We start from the raw sequence: 16,441 nt of genomic DNA, 5'->3' as shown, positions 1-16,441 counted from the left end.
TTGAAGCTGGTGCCACCTCGGCGTAAAACAAAACGAAGAAGAAAATGACGTCACTTCCCGTTCACAAACGAGTCATCAATTAGTGATGTGCATTCCAGTTCTTTTAGGTGAACGAATCTTTAGAATCTTTAGGTTCACTCAAACGATTCGTTCAAACGAATCGTTCAACAACCCCCCCCCACCACCGGGACGGGAAATTACGTCACTGATTCGTAAAGTCCCTCCTCCATCTAACCCTCGCTGAGTCCACGGGAGCACTGCAGCGCTCGCAGAATTTTTGCAAGAACAATTCATTTTAGGATGAACTATCGATACAAATATTTTCATTTGATTAAAGACAATGGCGTTAACCACTCGACCAGAGCCTGCTCGGCAACAAAAGGCGATTTGGTCATATTGATAGGGTATCCATCCAAACATGTTCGGTGTTCAAAGTTTCAACGGATCGTCCGAAGCAACCCTTTCCACAGTAGTCACCATGACAGGCGACCACCTGGTGGCGTCAGTGTGCCGAGCGCCGTTGGACGATCAGGAGAAGAAGATTTGAATTGACGGCTGTGACGTCAGGGCTTTAGGTAAATTGAAGACAGGTGTGCTCAAGGGGAGTTATCATATGCAGGTGCCACCGAGCGCGTGGCGGCGGGCGGACGGTTTCTCAGGTAAGCTAGCACGCTAGCAAATGTTTTTCGTCGTCTCCTGCCGTTTTTCGCGACGGACGCCGTGTTTGTTGCACGATGTTCGCGCTCAAGGGGAGTTCTCAAATGCAGGTGCCACCGAACGCGTGGCATTTTCTCAGGTAAGGGAGCAAATGCTTGTCGTTTCTTGCCGTCTCTCACGACGGACGCCATGTTTGTTTGTCGGAGGATTTTCACACGGCGACTGTAGGCGTCGAAGTTAACTGGAGAGCGCAAGGAGAGTTTTCACGTAGCCCCAAAATGTGTGGTTTGTTGCCTTTTCTCACACGCCTTTTTTGTTTTGCTTGTCGCAGGATTGTCGTACTCTCGTGACTCGGCAACGTCACGTCCACCGCGACGGTGGGCCTGGAGGTAAATTGTAGGCCGCAGGCGATTTAGCCCGTGAGCAAATGTTTGCAGTTTCTTACGATGCCATTTATTATTTCTTGCAGGATTTTCGCTGTCTAGGGAGTGCTTGAGGTTTGGGCACGGCACGGCACGCCACAATCGACTTTGCGTCGCGTCGTTGCGCGTTTTGGTGGTATTTTAAATGTCTTTCGCGTTTTTTTTTCGTTTTTTTTAAATGCTGGCCAGCATTTTTTCATTCGTTTGTTTGTAGAAGGTTCGTAAATGACGCCGCCAATAAGCGCGAGTTTCTGACTATAGGAAATGTTAGTTTGACTCTAGTCAACTAAACAATTTTTTTATTATTATATATTATGCGTGTGCCATTTCCGTCTTATGCAAACTGATAAATGTAACGAATTTGTTACGTCATGTCCAAATCAGAGCAAATCCATTCAAAGATGGCGCCCGCCCACTCTCGTTCCATTACGCAACAAACATTTGCGCGGGTTATTTTCTCCCGTTTTGGACGCCGCCAACCTGGATCATCTGTCCAATGTGAGTTGATGGATGATGAAATGAAAATATGAATTATAATCCTGAATAATTATTATAATTTACTACAATATAATGATGATATATTTTTTCAACTGCAAAACTCTACTCAGTATGTATAAAATTAAAATATCTATTTTTGTTGCAATAATTTCTGTTTGTCTTTTGTAGCACTAGAAAAGGCTGCCCAGCCAGCATCCTTCTATACAAAGCAAGCAGGAGGCTCTTGAGGAGCTATTTCAGTGATGCTGAGGACACTGAGGAAGAGTAGTCCTAAATCAGGTGAAAACCTGTTTTTGTCAAGTTTCAGCTTCCCAACACACAATGGCTGTCGAGTTTTAGCTTCCCAGCACACCATTAATAACTGTCTGTGTGTTATTGTAGGCTGCAAGAGGAGCCGAATGGGAAAAGTATAATTCCATATGAAAAGGCGCAATGGCCTATCCAAAGGCGCAATGGCCTATCCAAAGGCGCAATGGCCTATCCAAAGGAGCAATGGCCTATCCAAAGGAGCAATGGCCTTTCCAAAGGAGCAATGGCCTATCCAAAGGAGCAATGGCCTATCCAAAGGAGCAATGGCCTATCCAAAGGAGCAATGGCCTATCCAAAGGAGCAATGGCCTATCCAAAGGAGCAATGGCCTATCCAAAGGAGCAATGGCCTATCCAAAGGAGCAATGGCCTATCCAAAGGAGCAATGGCCTATCCAAAGGAGCAATGGCCTATCCAAAGGAGCAATGGCCTATCCAAAGGAGCAATGGCCTATCCAAAGGAGCAATGGCCTATCCATAGGAGCAATGCCATATCCAAAAGAGGAATGCCATATCAAGTCAAGAATCAAGCAGCACGCTGCAAAAGTCAACATGTGCGGATCATGTACCCAGAAGGGGGCAGTGTGGTTTCCTTTGGTTATGGGTGCACGACGGAAAGGTTGCAGGTGTGGACAGTGTTTGGGGGTCTGACGGTTGGTCTTGCTTTAGAGGTTGTGGCTTATCTGGATCCAGCGGTGTCTTGTGCTTGGTTGCCATTGACGGCTCACTTGGGGGAGGACGTGGTGACTTGGATGGAGACAAAACTGAACTTTGACGCGGAGCCCAATGTCCAAACTTGCCATATGACTTGTACCATTTTGTCTTTTTCTAACCTGCCACTGTCGTGCTTGCTGCCTTCTTTGTTCTCCCCATCGGTGTAGGGCGGCGTTGGAGCGAGCCGATCCCGAATGTCCAATTTTGCAATTTGACTTGTACCATTTTGTCTTTCTAACCTGCCACTGTTGCACTTCGTCTAACCCTAACCTACCACCACTGTGGTACTTGCGTTCTTTGTTCTACCCTGGGTGTAGGACAGCATTGGAGCGAGACGGTTACCTTTTGTGTCTTTTTCTAACCTACCACTGTCGTGCTTGATCTAAGCTGTGTGTCCTTTGTTCTCTAGGTGTAGGGGGCGGTGTTTGGGCGAGCCGGTCCACGAGGAAGACGTAATGATGCGAGCAGCGCCCAACTCATTGCATGTTCTGCCATTTGCAGGCCGGACGCAAAAGGGGGGGGGGCACGGCCCGATCCGACCTGGCGACGGTCAGCAATAGTAGCTAGCCGCTGTGATCAAGTAAGCAAGTGACCGACAACTTGGGGTGCTCTTTGAGTTTCTAACATTTGTTTCTGTTTCTGCAGATGGCGACCGGGATGTGACCCCGATCTGATCAGAGGTGAACGGACCGCTGTGGCATCGCTCTGAAGTCGCCGAGTTTTTAGGGCGACCCGCTTCCCTGGAGGCGTCGACCTGCGCAGCTTTAACGTGTGAAATGGATTTTTTTTTTTTTAAATTACACCAGCGGTGTCCCAATGTCTGCTTGAGGGCTGCATACTGAAACAAATTCAGAATTCTTTGACGCAAATTCATTCAATCAATCACGAAATGTTGCCATTGATATTTTGTGCCACAAAGCAGCGTTGCGTTCATTCGTGTGGTGTGTTGATCAAGTTGCCCCGAGGCTGCCATTTGGACACCAATGGTGACGTGTGTAGGGCTGCACGTGTATTGGAAAACTGCCATATGGTGGTCTAGGTTATTGACATGCACTTTAAGACAGCAAAGATTTTTTTTTCATGTCTCAAATGAAACATGTTGTCTTGCCTAACTATTTGTAATGAGTTAAGACGATAAGTCATTGATGTAAGTTAAAGTTTAACTCATCTAACTGATCTCATTGCGATCAAATAGTTAACCTCCATCCAAGAATTTTGCACAACTTGCCTCAATGCAGTGGTCTGGCCCAATACTGCCATATCAGTGATTTTCCAAAATGTTGTGCAGCCCTCATTGAGGGCCAAACGCGCAGCGACGGCAAGCGACCGCGCAGCGACGGCAAGCGACCGCGCAGCGACAGCAAGCGCAAGCGACCGCGCAGCGACAGCAAGCGCAAGCGACCGCGCAGCGACTGCAAGCGCAAGCGACCGCGCAGCGACGGCAAGCGCAAGCGACGGCAAGCGCAAGCGACCGCGCAAGCGACCGCGCAAGCGACCGCGCAAGCGACCGCGCAAGCGACCGCGCAAGCGACTGCGCAAGCGACGGCAAGCGCAAGCGACCGCGCAGCGACAGCAAGCGCAAGCGACTGCGCAAGCGACGGCAAGCGCAAGCGACGGCAAGCGCAAGCAACGGCGCAGCGAGACTTTTGTGCTTGTCTTGCAAGGTGGAAGAGACGATGTATGAAACGAAGAGCCGGTGGACGGAGGCCACCACAACTGCGATTGCTGAGCGGGTTGCAAAGAAAGGAATCACCCAAAGAGAGCAGTCGCCAAGTGTTGAAGAGGAGCCTGATGCATGACTGGCCAAGGCTGGCCAGAGGCGGTGACATGGCAATCCAATCTGCAAGCGTAGTGTACACACTTGTTGGTTTTAATTTGATTTCCTTATTTTTCTGCCTTTCAGCTGGCAGCGAATGGGGCGAGCGCCAGCCTGCACCGAGAGGGACTGGGCTGCACCCACAAGACCAGGGAGGGGGCAGGTAATGAGTACGTTGACAAGAGTGAGCCGCATGCAACTGAGTGCCGTTTGTCTTTTTGCACTTGTGCGAGGCGGAAGACGAGTCCAACACCGGCCGGAGCAGACCCGGACCTTGGCCCGTGACGAGCGGCCCACACGAGACTGATGGGTGCAGATGCAGCCAGCGGTTCGGGGGAGTAGGACTTTGTTTTTTCTTTTGTGCTTTCCCTACCCCTGTCTGTTTGAATAGGGTAACTAGTAGCACGCACGGGCATTTGGGTTGCTGTGACCCTCTAGATACAAATTGGCAAAGTAGACACCCCCTCCCTCCCTTCTTCCCCCCCCCCCCTCTCTCTCTCTCTCGCTCTCTTTCTCCAATGCGCCCGGCAGTACCTGCATGGCCTGGTGCACTCAGGGTGGAACGTGGCTATACCTTGCCCTTTGTGGAATACCAGGGTATAATGTCTGCCAGACTGGGTCCCAGTGTCGTCGACGGTGTCGAGGACGAGGAGATTCTCCGTGACGCTGTCCGTGACGTCACGTTTTCCTCTTTTTTTCCTCTCGGGGCCAAGCCAGCTCTACTCAGGGGGAACTGGCCGGTTGCGCTTAAGTGCGCACCAAAGCCTCTTTTCATCTCCTCTCGCTCTCTCCCTACCTCCCTCCCTCCCTCCCTTTTTGTAAGGGGTTAAACATTTCATAACCCGGATTGCTCCAATGCGGGAGGGCCGTATGAGACATGCGCCAGCCCGTGCGTGCCGCTAATTACCTGATTCAAACTCACCTTAGTCTAGGTTGGGGGGGTGCTAGTGGAATTTTTCCCCTTGCCAAAACCAACACAATATGTCTGCCTTTCAGGATTGCTGGGGCACTGGATCGGACGAGTGCCTGCACAGAGAGGGACTGGACAGGACCGCGGGACCAGAGGGTAATAATAAAAAACTTTATTTGTAGAGCACCTTTCATACAAGAAATGCAGCTCAAAGCACTTTACAACAAAGAAATTATAAGCATTGGATTCTTCATATAGGAACAGACATAAAAAGAAAACAAAAACATTCATGTGTGCATACGCTATTAATAAAGGGAGCTTAAAATAGGAGCAAGCTTTAATAGACAGGTAATGAGTACGTCCACAGAAGTGAACCGCATGCAACAGAGTGCCGTTTTTCTTTTTGCAGTGGCACGAGGCGGAGGATGAGTCCAAACGTCGAATACCGGCCGGGGGAGGAGCCAACCTTCGCCCGTGATGAGCAGCCGACACGAGACAGACGGGTGCGGATGCGGCGAGGGCAAAGCGCCCAGCCAGCATTTAAGGAGAGTATGACTGCGTTTTTTTTCTTTTGTCCTCTCTCCCTCCCTCCACTTTTTCACTGGGTGTGCACACTGGCTATCTGCATGATGCCTCTTTCTTTCTCTCAGCGCTGCGTCATTTTGCAATATTGTTGTTTTACTGTTGTTTTTTTAATCATGAAATGAACTGATTGTACTGTAATTGTGTGTGTGTACCACTGAACTGCAATAAAACTGTGAACTGAATTCAAGTGGTCCATTTTAAACATTGGCAGTCTATCATGCATACAAACTGGAATCATTTGAGACATTCTCAATGACAAGACAATTGTAAAGTTAGGCTGAAAAAAAATTGACTTGTTAAATATGCAGTGTCAGGCTTTATTTTTTTTTTTCCAACTACACAAAGAAAAGCTGGATGCATTCTAAATTGTTGACAAAAGCCAAGTAGCCAGACACCCATAGATGCAAACGACAAGTGTACAAACGTTCTCTGTTGCGATCAGTAAGTCATCTTTGGCAACCCTGCTTTAAAATGGCCACCGAACTCAGAATCTTGCAGAATGTTGGTACATTTTTCTGTACGAGTAAAAGCTGTTTTAATGTGGTCAGAGCCATTTTTCGTTTTGTTTTGAATCGTCATGCATCATGTGGGCATTCTTGTGAATAAAATCAACAGTGGTCTTGTAAATAAAGTCAACTTTGGTGTCATCATTTGCGATGTGCCTCAATCGATGGTGCATCTCTTGAATGTGAAACTTCTTGCATGTTTTGTTGCAGGGCTTGCCGTCCCCATTGGCTGTCTGACTACAAAGAAGGCCGCTGCTGTCCAGTCCAGGTTGCTGCTATAGTCAATTGAATTTATAAACACAGCGTGTAGCTTCCAGGACCTTAGCTTTCAATTCAAAGCAGTTGCGTAACTACACGGCCAGCCTCGGTACATGTACTGGGTGGTACCACCCAGTTCAGAGTGAAGTAAAGGCCAGAGTGTTCTTATTCATACCGGCATCCTTATGAAATTGACCATATCAGAAAGGCTAGATGAATTCCAAGTGCTGCCACTGAGTAGCAGCATATTTGCCTCAACCTGTCTGATGCTGGGTCAATGCGATGCACCTTTCGTTGTTTTGCCCAAAACAACCTAAGAAATAAAGAAGTACTGCCGTTATCTCGCCAGTGTGCATGTGTGTTAAAAGTACAAAACAAACTCATTTGCATGATAGACGTCTAAACCACATGCTAGATATTTGCCTCAACCTGTCTGATGCTCTATTTAACTATGCGATCATTTTTAACAATTTTAATCATTTAAATTTTTAAGTACATTACAAATGATAGGCGCCGCAATTAGACAGCTGGGTCAATGTGACCCGTCTTTTGCGTGCGGTTTGTTTTGCCCAAAGCAACCTAACAAATACACATAAGTACTGCCGCTATCTCGTCAATGTGTGTGTCTCTAAAATGTACAAAGCAACTTCATTTGCATAATAAACTTCCAAACCACATGCTAAAAAATATTCATGTGATGCAGAAAGTCTTCTGTAGCTTGCTAAGATTTGCCAATTTGAGCAATGCCGTATCCGAACCCGAGGCTGGGGGTTGCCCGTCCGTGTGCCTAATCCCTCGGGCATTGATACATCAGCAATGTCAAGTTTATTTGTATAGCCCTAAATCTCAAACAGTCTCAAAGGGCTTCACATAGACAAAAAATTGACAATTATTCTCAAAGCATCCCCTGATCTTAAGCTCCCAATGCTTCTTTCTAGGTCTCCTCATGTCCTCAGCACTGCAAACCTTTGTGCCGGTACGCCATATGAAGTAAATGACGGAATATGTTTTTTTTTTAACACCTCCTCTAATGTGTATCAAGCATACCAGATGGTGTTTTAGAATAGCCTAGAATATTAAGTTACAAAAAGTTTTTAAAAAAGTTTTAAAAAAATTACTAAAGTTTAAAAAAGTTATATATTTGCTCCAAGGAGGGAGTATTGACAAATGTCACCTCCTTCATAGTCTGCGCATTGTTGTGCGCTTCGCAGCGCGGTGTAGACAGCAGGGGGCGCAGGTAGCGTTGGGGGGGTAGTAGGCGCAGGTGGCAGGGGGCGCAGGCGGCGCAGGCGGCAGGGGTGGGGAGTCGAACCCTGTAGACTGTGTGTGTGTGTGTGTGTGTGTGTATCACTACTGCAGTGTAGTGTTGGCTCGTGAGTGAACGATGGGTTCAAAAGAACGAATGTTTTCAGTGAACGAGAGTGAACGAAAAGATCTAAAGATCTTTGTAGCCATGAGGGAAAAACTCGTTTGGACCCGTTTGAAAATCATTGATTTGATATGACTCAAGAATTGTCTCTGTGCAACGGTGTGGTGTTTCTTAGCAACTGACTTGAAAATGAGTCCACGGGAGCACTGCAACGGCGGCAGAATTTTTGCAAGAACAATTCATTTTAGGATGAACTCTCGATACAAATATTTTCATTTGATTGAAGGCAATGGCGTTAACCACTCGACCAGAGCTCTTGCTGTGCTTAGGGTTAGGGTTTGTGTTAGGCTTGCTCTCGCTTTTGCTGTGCTTAGGGTTAGGCTTGCTTATGCAACCAAATCACCTCAGTTGTTTATCACTTCCTCTGATATTTTTGAACTTACCGTAATTTTCGGACTGTAAGTCGCACCGGAGTATAAGTGAGCAGCAGGGGGGGGGGGCCCCATTTCAACCCCTTCCACTGAGTGCCAAGCAGGGAAGAAATGGGTACCATTGTTATAGTCACTGGTATGACTCGGCAGGGGTTTGAACCCACCACCTCCCAGTCTCAGGGCGGACACTCTCCTCTTAGGCCACTGAGCTGGTAAACACTTGTGTCGTAGTATAACACTTATAGTCGTTTTTAAATAACGTGTATACCTATATACGCCTAAATATTGTCATCCAATATATCTACTGCTGGTTTGAAATTTGCTTTTGATATTATTTTTAATAAACATTTATGTTAAAACGTGTCTGGCGTCTTATTCCTTGTTTTTATATTCGCCAATTAAAACATAAAAATCAGACATTTTATATGACAATATGTGTAGGTACACTACACAAGGTTAAAAAAAAAAGAGAATAAATAAATAAAGGGTTAATTGCACAACAAAAGCACGTTTACAAATATACAATACAAATATACTCGATACAAATATTTTCATTTGATTGAAGGCAATGGCATTAACCACTCGACCAGAGCCTGCTCGGGAACCAAAGGAGATTTGGTCATATTGATAGGGTATCCTCCATCCAAACATGTTCGGTGTTGAAAGTTTCAACGGATAGTCCGAAGCAAGCCTTTCCACAGTAGTCACCATGACAGGCGACCACCTGGTGGCGTCAGTGTGCCGAGCGCCGTTGGACGATCAGGAGAAGAAGATTTGAATCGACGGATGTGACGTCAGGGCTTTAGGTCAATTGAAGACAGGTGTGCTCGCTCAAGGGGAGTTATCATATGCAGGTGCCACCGAGCGCGGGCCGGCGGCGGCGGACGGTTCCTCAGGTAAGCGAGCATGCTAGCAAATGTTTGTCGTCTTTGTCGTTTAAAAAAAAAATCCTCTTTTAATATTCATGATTTCCTTATTTCTTAAAACTGACCAAATTTAAACGGATGTCTTCCTTTAGTCCAGCTCGTTCCAGCGGCATTGGTCTTGTGTATGTATGATTTTGTGTGTGTTTTTTAATAACGTTTTCATACTTTATTTTATTGTATGTAAATAGCTGTTAGTCACGTGACCCAATGTGGAGGTACTTGTGGGCGGGGCCTGCTAAAAGACCAACTACGGAAGCTCCCCAAGTACTGATGTGCATTCCAGTTCTTTTAGGTGAACTGAATCTTTAGAATCTCTTTGAACGAATCGTTCACTCACGAGCCAACACTATTTGGGTTTTCAGTCTTGAGGTGAGCGTTGGTTGCCCTTCTGTCACTGTCATGGACACGAGTCTTTGGTCAAGTGGTAAACGTCATTGCCTCTAACACGATGGAACCATGGTTCGGGACCCGACCTTACCCACGAGCTGTACTTTGTCGATTTTCACTCACTTCTGCATAAAGTTTGTGAATTTTTTTTTTTTTTTTTTGAAGGCAGGTTTCAGTCTTGCCTGTCGGAGAGGTGGGCGTGGTCAAGCCAATTTCAGTTGCGCTGTGATTGGTCAGACTGAATTTGGGCAGAGGTAGGAGGCGGGCAAAGGTGCACTTAGGTTTTTGAAGGCAGTTTTCAGTCTTGAGGTGAGCGACAGGTGCAACCGCCTGCGTGTGAAGTGGCCTGTCACGTGGTACGCTAGTGTGCAAAGCACCATTGGACGAGCAGGCGAGGAAGATTTGAATTGACGGATGTGACGTCATGTCTTCGGGTGAATTGGGGAAGTTGTCAAATACCGGTGCAATCACCCGCGCAGCGGGCGGTTTCTCAGGTAAGCTAACATGCTAGGAAATGTTTGTCGTTCATTGGCGTTTCTCACGACGGACGCCTTGTTTGTTTGTTGCAGGATTCAAGGCGAGTTATCAAATGCAGGCGCCACCGACCGTGTGGCGGTTTCTCGGGTAAGCTATCAAATGTTTGTCGTTCATTGCCGTTTCTCACGACGGACGCCTTGTTTGTTTGATGCGAACAAATATCTTGAAAATCTTTTCACACTCGTCCCGGCCACCGCGACTGTCGTTTTGCCGCTACAGTATTTCAAATCTCTTTGGCGTTGTGTTTCGTCAAATTAACAATGTTGCATTACATATAGTGTGCTATTTCCGTGTTATGCAAACTGATGAATGTGACAAATTTGTTACGTCATGTACAAATCTATTCCAAGATGGCGCCCGCCCGCCCGCCTTCCGTTATGCAACAAACATTTGCGAGCGTGATTTTCTCCCGTTTAGTCGACTGCTCGATTCATGCCGACATTTTTGAGTGAGTTGATGGATGATAAAATTAAATTATTATAATTCGGATACTTTTGTAATTATTATAACTCATTACAATATACTGATAATTGTATACATATTTTAAATATAAAACTGGAGTTGGTATGTGTAATTGTTGCAAAAATATCATGCCATTGCCACTCTACTCAATGTCTATAATTGTAACTCCCAGATGCAGAGCATATAGTATGGTATGATATTATATGGTATTGTATTGTATGTATTGTATTGTATGCATTGTGTGTATGGTAGCGTATGGCAGGGTATTGTATGTGTTCTATGTCAATCCATCCATCCATCCACCCATCCGTCCGTCCGCCCGTCCGTCCATCCGTCCATCCACCCACCCATCCACCCATCCACCCAACCCATCCAGCCACCCACCCAACCCATCCACCCATCCACCCACCCAACCCATCCACTCATCCACCCATCCATCCACCCATCCATCCGTCCATCCACCCAGCCCACCCACCCATCCATCCATCCACCCAGCCACCCATCCATCCAGCCACCCAGCCATCCACCGCTTATCCGGACGTCGGATTGCGGCGGCAGCAGCTTTAGGAGGGACTCCCAGACTTTCCTCTCTCCAGCCACTTCATCCAGCTCAACCCAGGAAATCCCAAGATTTGTATGTATTGTTTTGTTGTGTTTTTTGTTTTGTTGTTTTTTGTTTTGTTTTTTGTTTTTTTTGTTTTGTTTTTTGTTTTGTATGTATTGTATTATATGTATTGTATGTATTGTATTGTTTTTTTTTTGGTTTTTTTTGGTTTTTTTTGGTTTTTGTTTTTTTTGTTTTGTATGTATTGTATTGTATGTATTGTATTGTATGTAATTTTTTTTTTGTTTTTGTTTTTTTTTGTTTTTTTTGTATTGTATGTATTGTATGTATGTATTGTTTTGTATTGTTTGTTGTTTTTTGTTTTGTTTTTTGTTTTGTATGTATTGTATGTATTGTATTGTATTGTATGTATTGTATTGTATGTATTGTATTGTATTGTATCGTATGTATTGTATTGTATTGTTTGTATTGTATTGTATCGTATTGTATGTATCGTATTGTATGTATTATTATTATTTTTGTTTTGTTTTTTGTTTTTTGTTTTGTTTTTTGTTTTGTATGTACTGTATGTATTGTATTGTGTGTATTGTATTGTATGTATTGTTTTTTTTTTTTTTGTTTTTTTTCTTTGTATTGTATGTATTGTATGTATGTATTGTATGTATTGTATGTATGTATTGTATGTATTGTATGTATTGTATTGTATGTATTGTATTATATGTATTGTATGTATTGTTTTTTGTTGTTTTTTTTGGTTGTGTTTTTGTTTTTTTTGTTTTGTATGTATTGTATTGTATGTATTGTATTGTATTGTATGTATTGTATGTATTTTTTTGTTTGTTTTTTGTTTTGTTTTTTGTTTTTTTGTATTGTATGTATTGTTTTTTTTTGTTTTGTATGTATTGTATGTATTGTATTGTGTGTATTGTATTGTATGTATTTTTTTGTTTTGTTTTTTTTTTTGTTTTTTTTGGGTTTTTTTGCATTGTATGTATTGTATGTATTGTATTGTATGTATTGTATGTATTGTATGGTATGGTATGGTATGGTATGTATGTATTGTATGGTATGTATGTATTGTATGTATCGTATTGTATGTATTGTATGTATTGTATGTATTGTATGTATTTTTTTGTTTTTTTTTTTGTTTTGTTTTTTGGTTTTTTTGTATTGTATGTATTGTATTGTATGTATTGTTTTTTTTTTTTTTTTGTATGTATTGTATTGTGTGTATTGTATTGTATGTATTTTTTTTTGTTTTTTTGTTTTTTTTGCATTGTATGTATTGTATGTATTGTATTGTATTGTATTGTATGTATTGTATTGTATGCATTGTATTGTATGTATTGTATTGTATTGTATTGTATTGCATGTATTATTATTTTTTTGTTTGTTTGTTTTTTGTTTTGTATGTATTGTATGTATTGTATTGTGTGTATTGTATTGTATGTATTGTTTTTTTCTTTTTTTTTTGTATTGTATGTATTGTATGTATTGTATTGTGTGTATTGTATTGTATGTATTGTATGTATTGTATTGTATGTATTGTATTATATGTATTGTATGTATTGTATTGTTTTTTTGTTGTTTTTTTTGGTTGTTTTTGTTTTTTTTGTTTTGAATGTATTGTATTGTATGTATTGTATTGTATGTATTTTTTTGTTTTTTTTTGTTTTTTGTTTTTTTTGGATTGTATGTATTGTATTGTATGTATTGTTTTTTTTTGTTTGGTTTTTTTTTTGTATGTATTGTATGTATTGTATGTATTTTTTTGTTTTTTTTTGTTTTGTTTTTTGTTTTTTTTGTATTGTATGTATTGTATTGTATGTATTGTTTTTTTGGGTTTTTTTTTTGTTTTGTATGTATTGTATTGTGTGTATTGTATTGTATTGTATGTATTTTTTTTGTTTTTTTTGTTTTTTTTGCATTGTATGTATTGTATGTATTGTATTGTATTGTATTGTATTGTATTGTATGTATTGTATTGTATGCATTGTATTGTATGTATTGTATTGTATGTATTGTATTGTATGTATTGTATTGTATTGTATTGTATTGCATGTATTATTATTTTTTTGTTTGTTTGTTTTTTGTTTTGTATGTATTGTATGTATTGTATTGTGTGTATTGTATTGTATGTATTGTTTTGTTTTCTTCTTTTTTTTGTATTGTATGTATTGTATGTATTGTATTGTATGTATTGTATGTATTGTGTGTATTGTATTGTATGTATTGTATTATATGTATTGTATGTATTGTATTGTTTTTTTGTTGGTTTTTTGGTTGTTTTTGTTTTTTTTGTTTTGAATGTATTGTATTGTATGTATTGTATTGTATGTATTTTTTTGTTTTTTTTTGTTTTTTGTTTTTTTTGGATTGTATGTATTGTATTGTATGTATTGTTGTTTTTTTTTTGTTGTTTTTTGTTTTGTATGTATTGTATGTATTGTATTGTGTGTATTGTATGTATTTTTTTTTTTGCATTGTATGTATTGTATTGTATTGTATGTATTGTATTGTATGTATTGTATTGTATGTATTGTATTGTATGTATTGTATTGTATGTATTGTTTTTTTTGTCTGTTTTGTTTTTTGTTTTGTATGTATTGTGTGTATTGTATTGTATTGTATGTATTGTTTTGGGTTTTTTTTGTTTTTTGTTTTGTTTTTTGTTTTCTGTTTTGTTTTTTGTTTTATTGTATTGTATGTATTGTATTGTATGTATTGTATTGTATGTATTGTATTGTATGTATTGTATTTGTATTGTATTGTTTGTATTGTATTGTTTGTATTGTATTGTATGTATTTTGTATGTATTTGTATGTATTTATGTATTTTTTTTGTTTTGTTTTCTTTTTTGTTTTGTTTTTTGTTTTTTTGTATTGTATGTATTGTATGTATTGTATTGTATGTATTGTATTGTTTGTATTGTATTTGTATTGTGTTTGTATTGTATTGTATTGTTTGTATGTATTGTATGTATGTATTGTATGTATTGTATTGTATTGTTTGTATGTATTGTTTGTTGTGTTTTTTGTGTTTTGTTTTGTTTTTTGTTCACCCATCCACCCATCCATCCATCCAGCCACCCATCCAGCCACCCATCCAGGCAGCCACCCATCCAGGCAGCCACCCACCCATCCAGCCAGCCACCCATCCATCCGTCCATCTAACCCATCCACCCACCCAACCCATCCACCCAACCCATCCACCCACCCATCCATCCACCCAGCCATCCACCGCTTATCCGGACGTCGGATTGCGGGACTCCCAGACTTTCCTCTCTCCAGCCACTTCATCCAGCCAGCTCAACCCAGGAAATCCCAAGATTTGTATGTATTGTTTGTTTTGTTGTTTTTTGTTTTGTTTTTTGTTTTGTATGTATTGTATTGTATTATATTCTATTGTATGTATTGTATGTATTGTATGTATGTATTGTTTTTTTTTTTTGTTTTTTTTTTTGTTTTTTGTTTTTTTTGTTTTGTATGTATTGTATTGTATGTATTGTATTGTATGTATTGTATGTATTTTTTTGTTTTTGTTTTTTGTTTTTTTTGTATTGTATGTATGTATTGTTTTGTATTGTTTGTTTTGTTTTGTTGTTTTTTGTTTTGTTTTGTTTTTTGTTTTTTGTTTTGTATGTATTGTATGTATGTATTGTATGTATTGTATTGTATGTATTGTATCGTATTGTATGTATTGTATTGTATGTATTGTATTGTTTGTATTGTATGTATTGTATTGTATTGTATTGTACTGTATGTATTGTTTGTATTGTTTGTATTTTTTTTTTTTTTGTATGTATTGTATGTATTGTGTATTTTGTTTTTTGTTTTGTTTTGTTTTTTTTGTTTTGTTTTTTTTGTTTTGTTTTCTTTTTTTTTTTTTTTTGTATTGTATTGTATTGTTTGTATTGTATGTATTGTATTGTATGTATTGTATTGTATGTATTGTATGCATTGTATTGTATGTATTATTATTTTTTGTTTGTTTGTTTTTTGTTTTTTTTGTTTTGTATGTGCTGTATGTATTGTATTGTGTGTTGTTTTTTTTGTTTTGTTTTCTTCTTTTTTTTCGTTTTTTGTTTTTTTGTATTGTATGTATGTATTGTATGTATGTATTGTATGTATTGTATTGTATGTATGTATTGTATTGTATTGTATGTATTGTATTGTATTGTTTGTATTGTATTGTATGTATTGTATTGTATGTATTGTATGTATTGTATGTATGTATTGTTTGTATTGTTTGTATTGTATGTATTGTATGTATTGTATTGTACGTATTGTTTGTTTTTCTTTTTTTTAATGTTTTGTTTTGCGTCATTTTGCAATATTGCAGGATGTTGGTACATTTTTCTGTACGAGTAAAAACGGTTTTAATGTGGTCAGAGCAATTTTTTGGTTTGTTTTGAATAGTCATGCATCATGTGGGCATTCTTGTGAATAAAATCAACAGTGGCGTGTCTGCTTCCTGTTGGTGGTCTTGTAAATAAAGTCAACTTTGGTGTCAGTCATCATTCGCGATGTGCCTCAATCGATGGTCCATCTCTTGAATATGAAACTTCTTGCATGTTTTGTTGCAGGGCTTGGCGTCCCCATTGGCTGTCTGACTACAAAGAAGGCTGCTGCTGTCCAGTCCAGGTTGCTGCCATAGTCAATTGAATGTATAAACATAGCGTGTAACTTCCAGGACCTTAGCTTTCAATTCAAAGCAGTTGCGTAACAACACGGCCAGCCTCGGTACATGTACTGGGTGGTACTACCCAGTTCAGAGTGAAATAAAGGCCAGAGTGTTCTTATTCATACCAGCATCCTTATGAAATTGACCATATCAGAAAGGCTAGATGAATTCCAAGTGCTGCCACCGAGTAGCAGCGTATTTGCCTCAACCTGTCTGATGCTGGGTCAATGCGATGCACATTTTGTTGTTTTGCCCAAAACAACCTAAGAAATAAAGAAGTACTGCCGTTATCTCGCCAGTGTGCATGTGTGTTCAAAGTACAAAACAAACTCATTTGCATGATAGACGTCTCAACCACATGCTAGATATTTGCCTCAACCTGTCTGATGCTCTATTTAACTGTATGTGA

At 40.4% G+C, this 16,441-nt stretch overlaps 1 protein-coding gene and 1 long non-coding RNA gene across 11 annotated transcripts; both read left to right on the top strand.

Annotated features, from left to right (window-relative positions):
- Window positions 1–679: 679 nt before the first annotated feature.
- Window positions 680–6,544, top strand: LOC148388739 (uncharacterized). Its single transcript, XM_088393875.1, has 9 exons — window positions 680–796; window positions 989–1,046; window positions 1,127–1,215; window positions 1,464–1,577; window positions 1,746–1,856; window positions 1,959–3,177; window positions 3,243–4,576; window positions 4,647–5,479; window positions 5,733–6,544. The coding sequence occupies exons 1-5, from the start codon at window positions 680–682 to the stop codon at window positions 1,749–1,751; spliced, it is 384 nt and encodes a 127-aa protein (XP_088250001.1). The 3' UTR covers window positions 1,752–1,856; window positions 1,959–3,177; window positions 3,243–4,576; window positions 4,647–5,479; window positions 5,733–6,544.
- Window positions 6,545–9,054: 2,510 nt separating this feature from the next.
- Window positions 9,055–16,322, top strand: LOC148388738 (uncharacterized). 10 transcript variants are annotated; one of them, XR_015862066.1, is made up of 8 exons: window positions 9,055–9,690; window positions 9,761–9,857; window positions 9,951–10,039; window positions 10,128–10,279; window positions 10,355–10,409; window positions 11,161–11,418; window positions 14,435–14,681; window positions 15,935–16,322. It is a non-coding gene; the product is annotated as an uncharacterized LOC148388738 (long non-coding RNA). The 10 variants fall into 10 exon arrangements; XR_015862071.1 differs by lacking the exons at window positions 11,161–11,418; window positions 14,435–14,681 and having other exon boundaries at window positions 9,059–9,690; window positions 9,955–10,039; window positions 10,151–10,279; XR_015862068.1 differs by lacking the exons at window positions 11,161–11,418; window positions 14,435–14,681 and having other exon boundaries at window positions 9,060–9,690; window positions 9,955–10,039.
- The last annotated feature ends 119 nt before the right edge of the window (window positions 16,323–16,441 follow it).

This window comes from Syngnathus floridae, chromosome 13 (genome assembly GCF_059516105.1).
Source record: "Syngnathus floridae isolate MCC-2025c chromosome 13, RoL_Sflo_1.0, whole genome shotgun sequence".
Classification (NCBI taxonomy): domain Eukaryota; kingdom Metazoa; phylum Chordata; class Actinopteri; order Syngnathiformes; family Syngnathidae; genus Syngnathus; species Syngnathus floridae.
The sequence above is the reverse complement of the archived record's forward strand: the minus strand, read 5'-3'. Positions and strand labels throughout refer to the sequence as shown.

Excerpts from the sequence above, each read along its gene's own strand:
- LOC148388739 (XM_088393875.1), top strand. The coding sequence starts at position 680 with ATGTTTTTCGTCGTCTCCTGCCGTTTTTCGCGACGGACGCCGTGTTTG. Across the intron at positions 1,047-1,126 it reads CCGCGACGGTGGGCCTGGAG|GATTTTCGCTGTCTAGGGAG; the intron begins GTAAATTGTAGG and ends TATTTCTTGCAG. Across the intron at positions 1,216-1,463 it reads CGTCGTTGCGCGTTTTGGTG|AGCAAATCCATTCAAAGATG; the intron begins GTATTTTAAATG and ends TGTCCAAATCAG.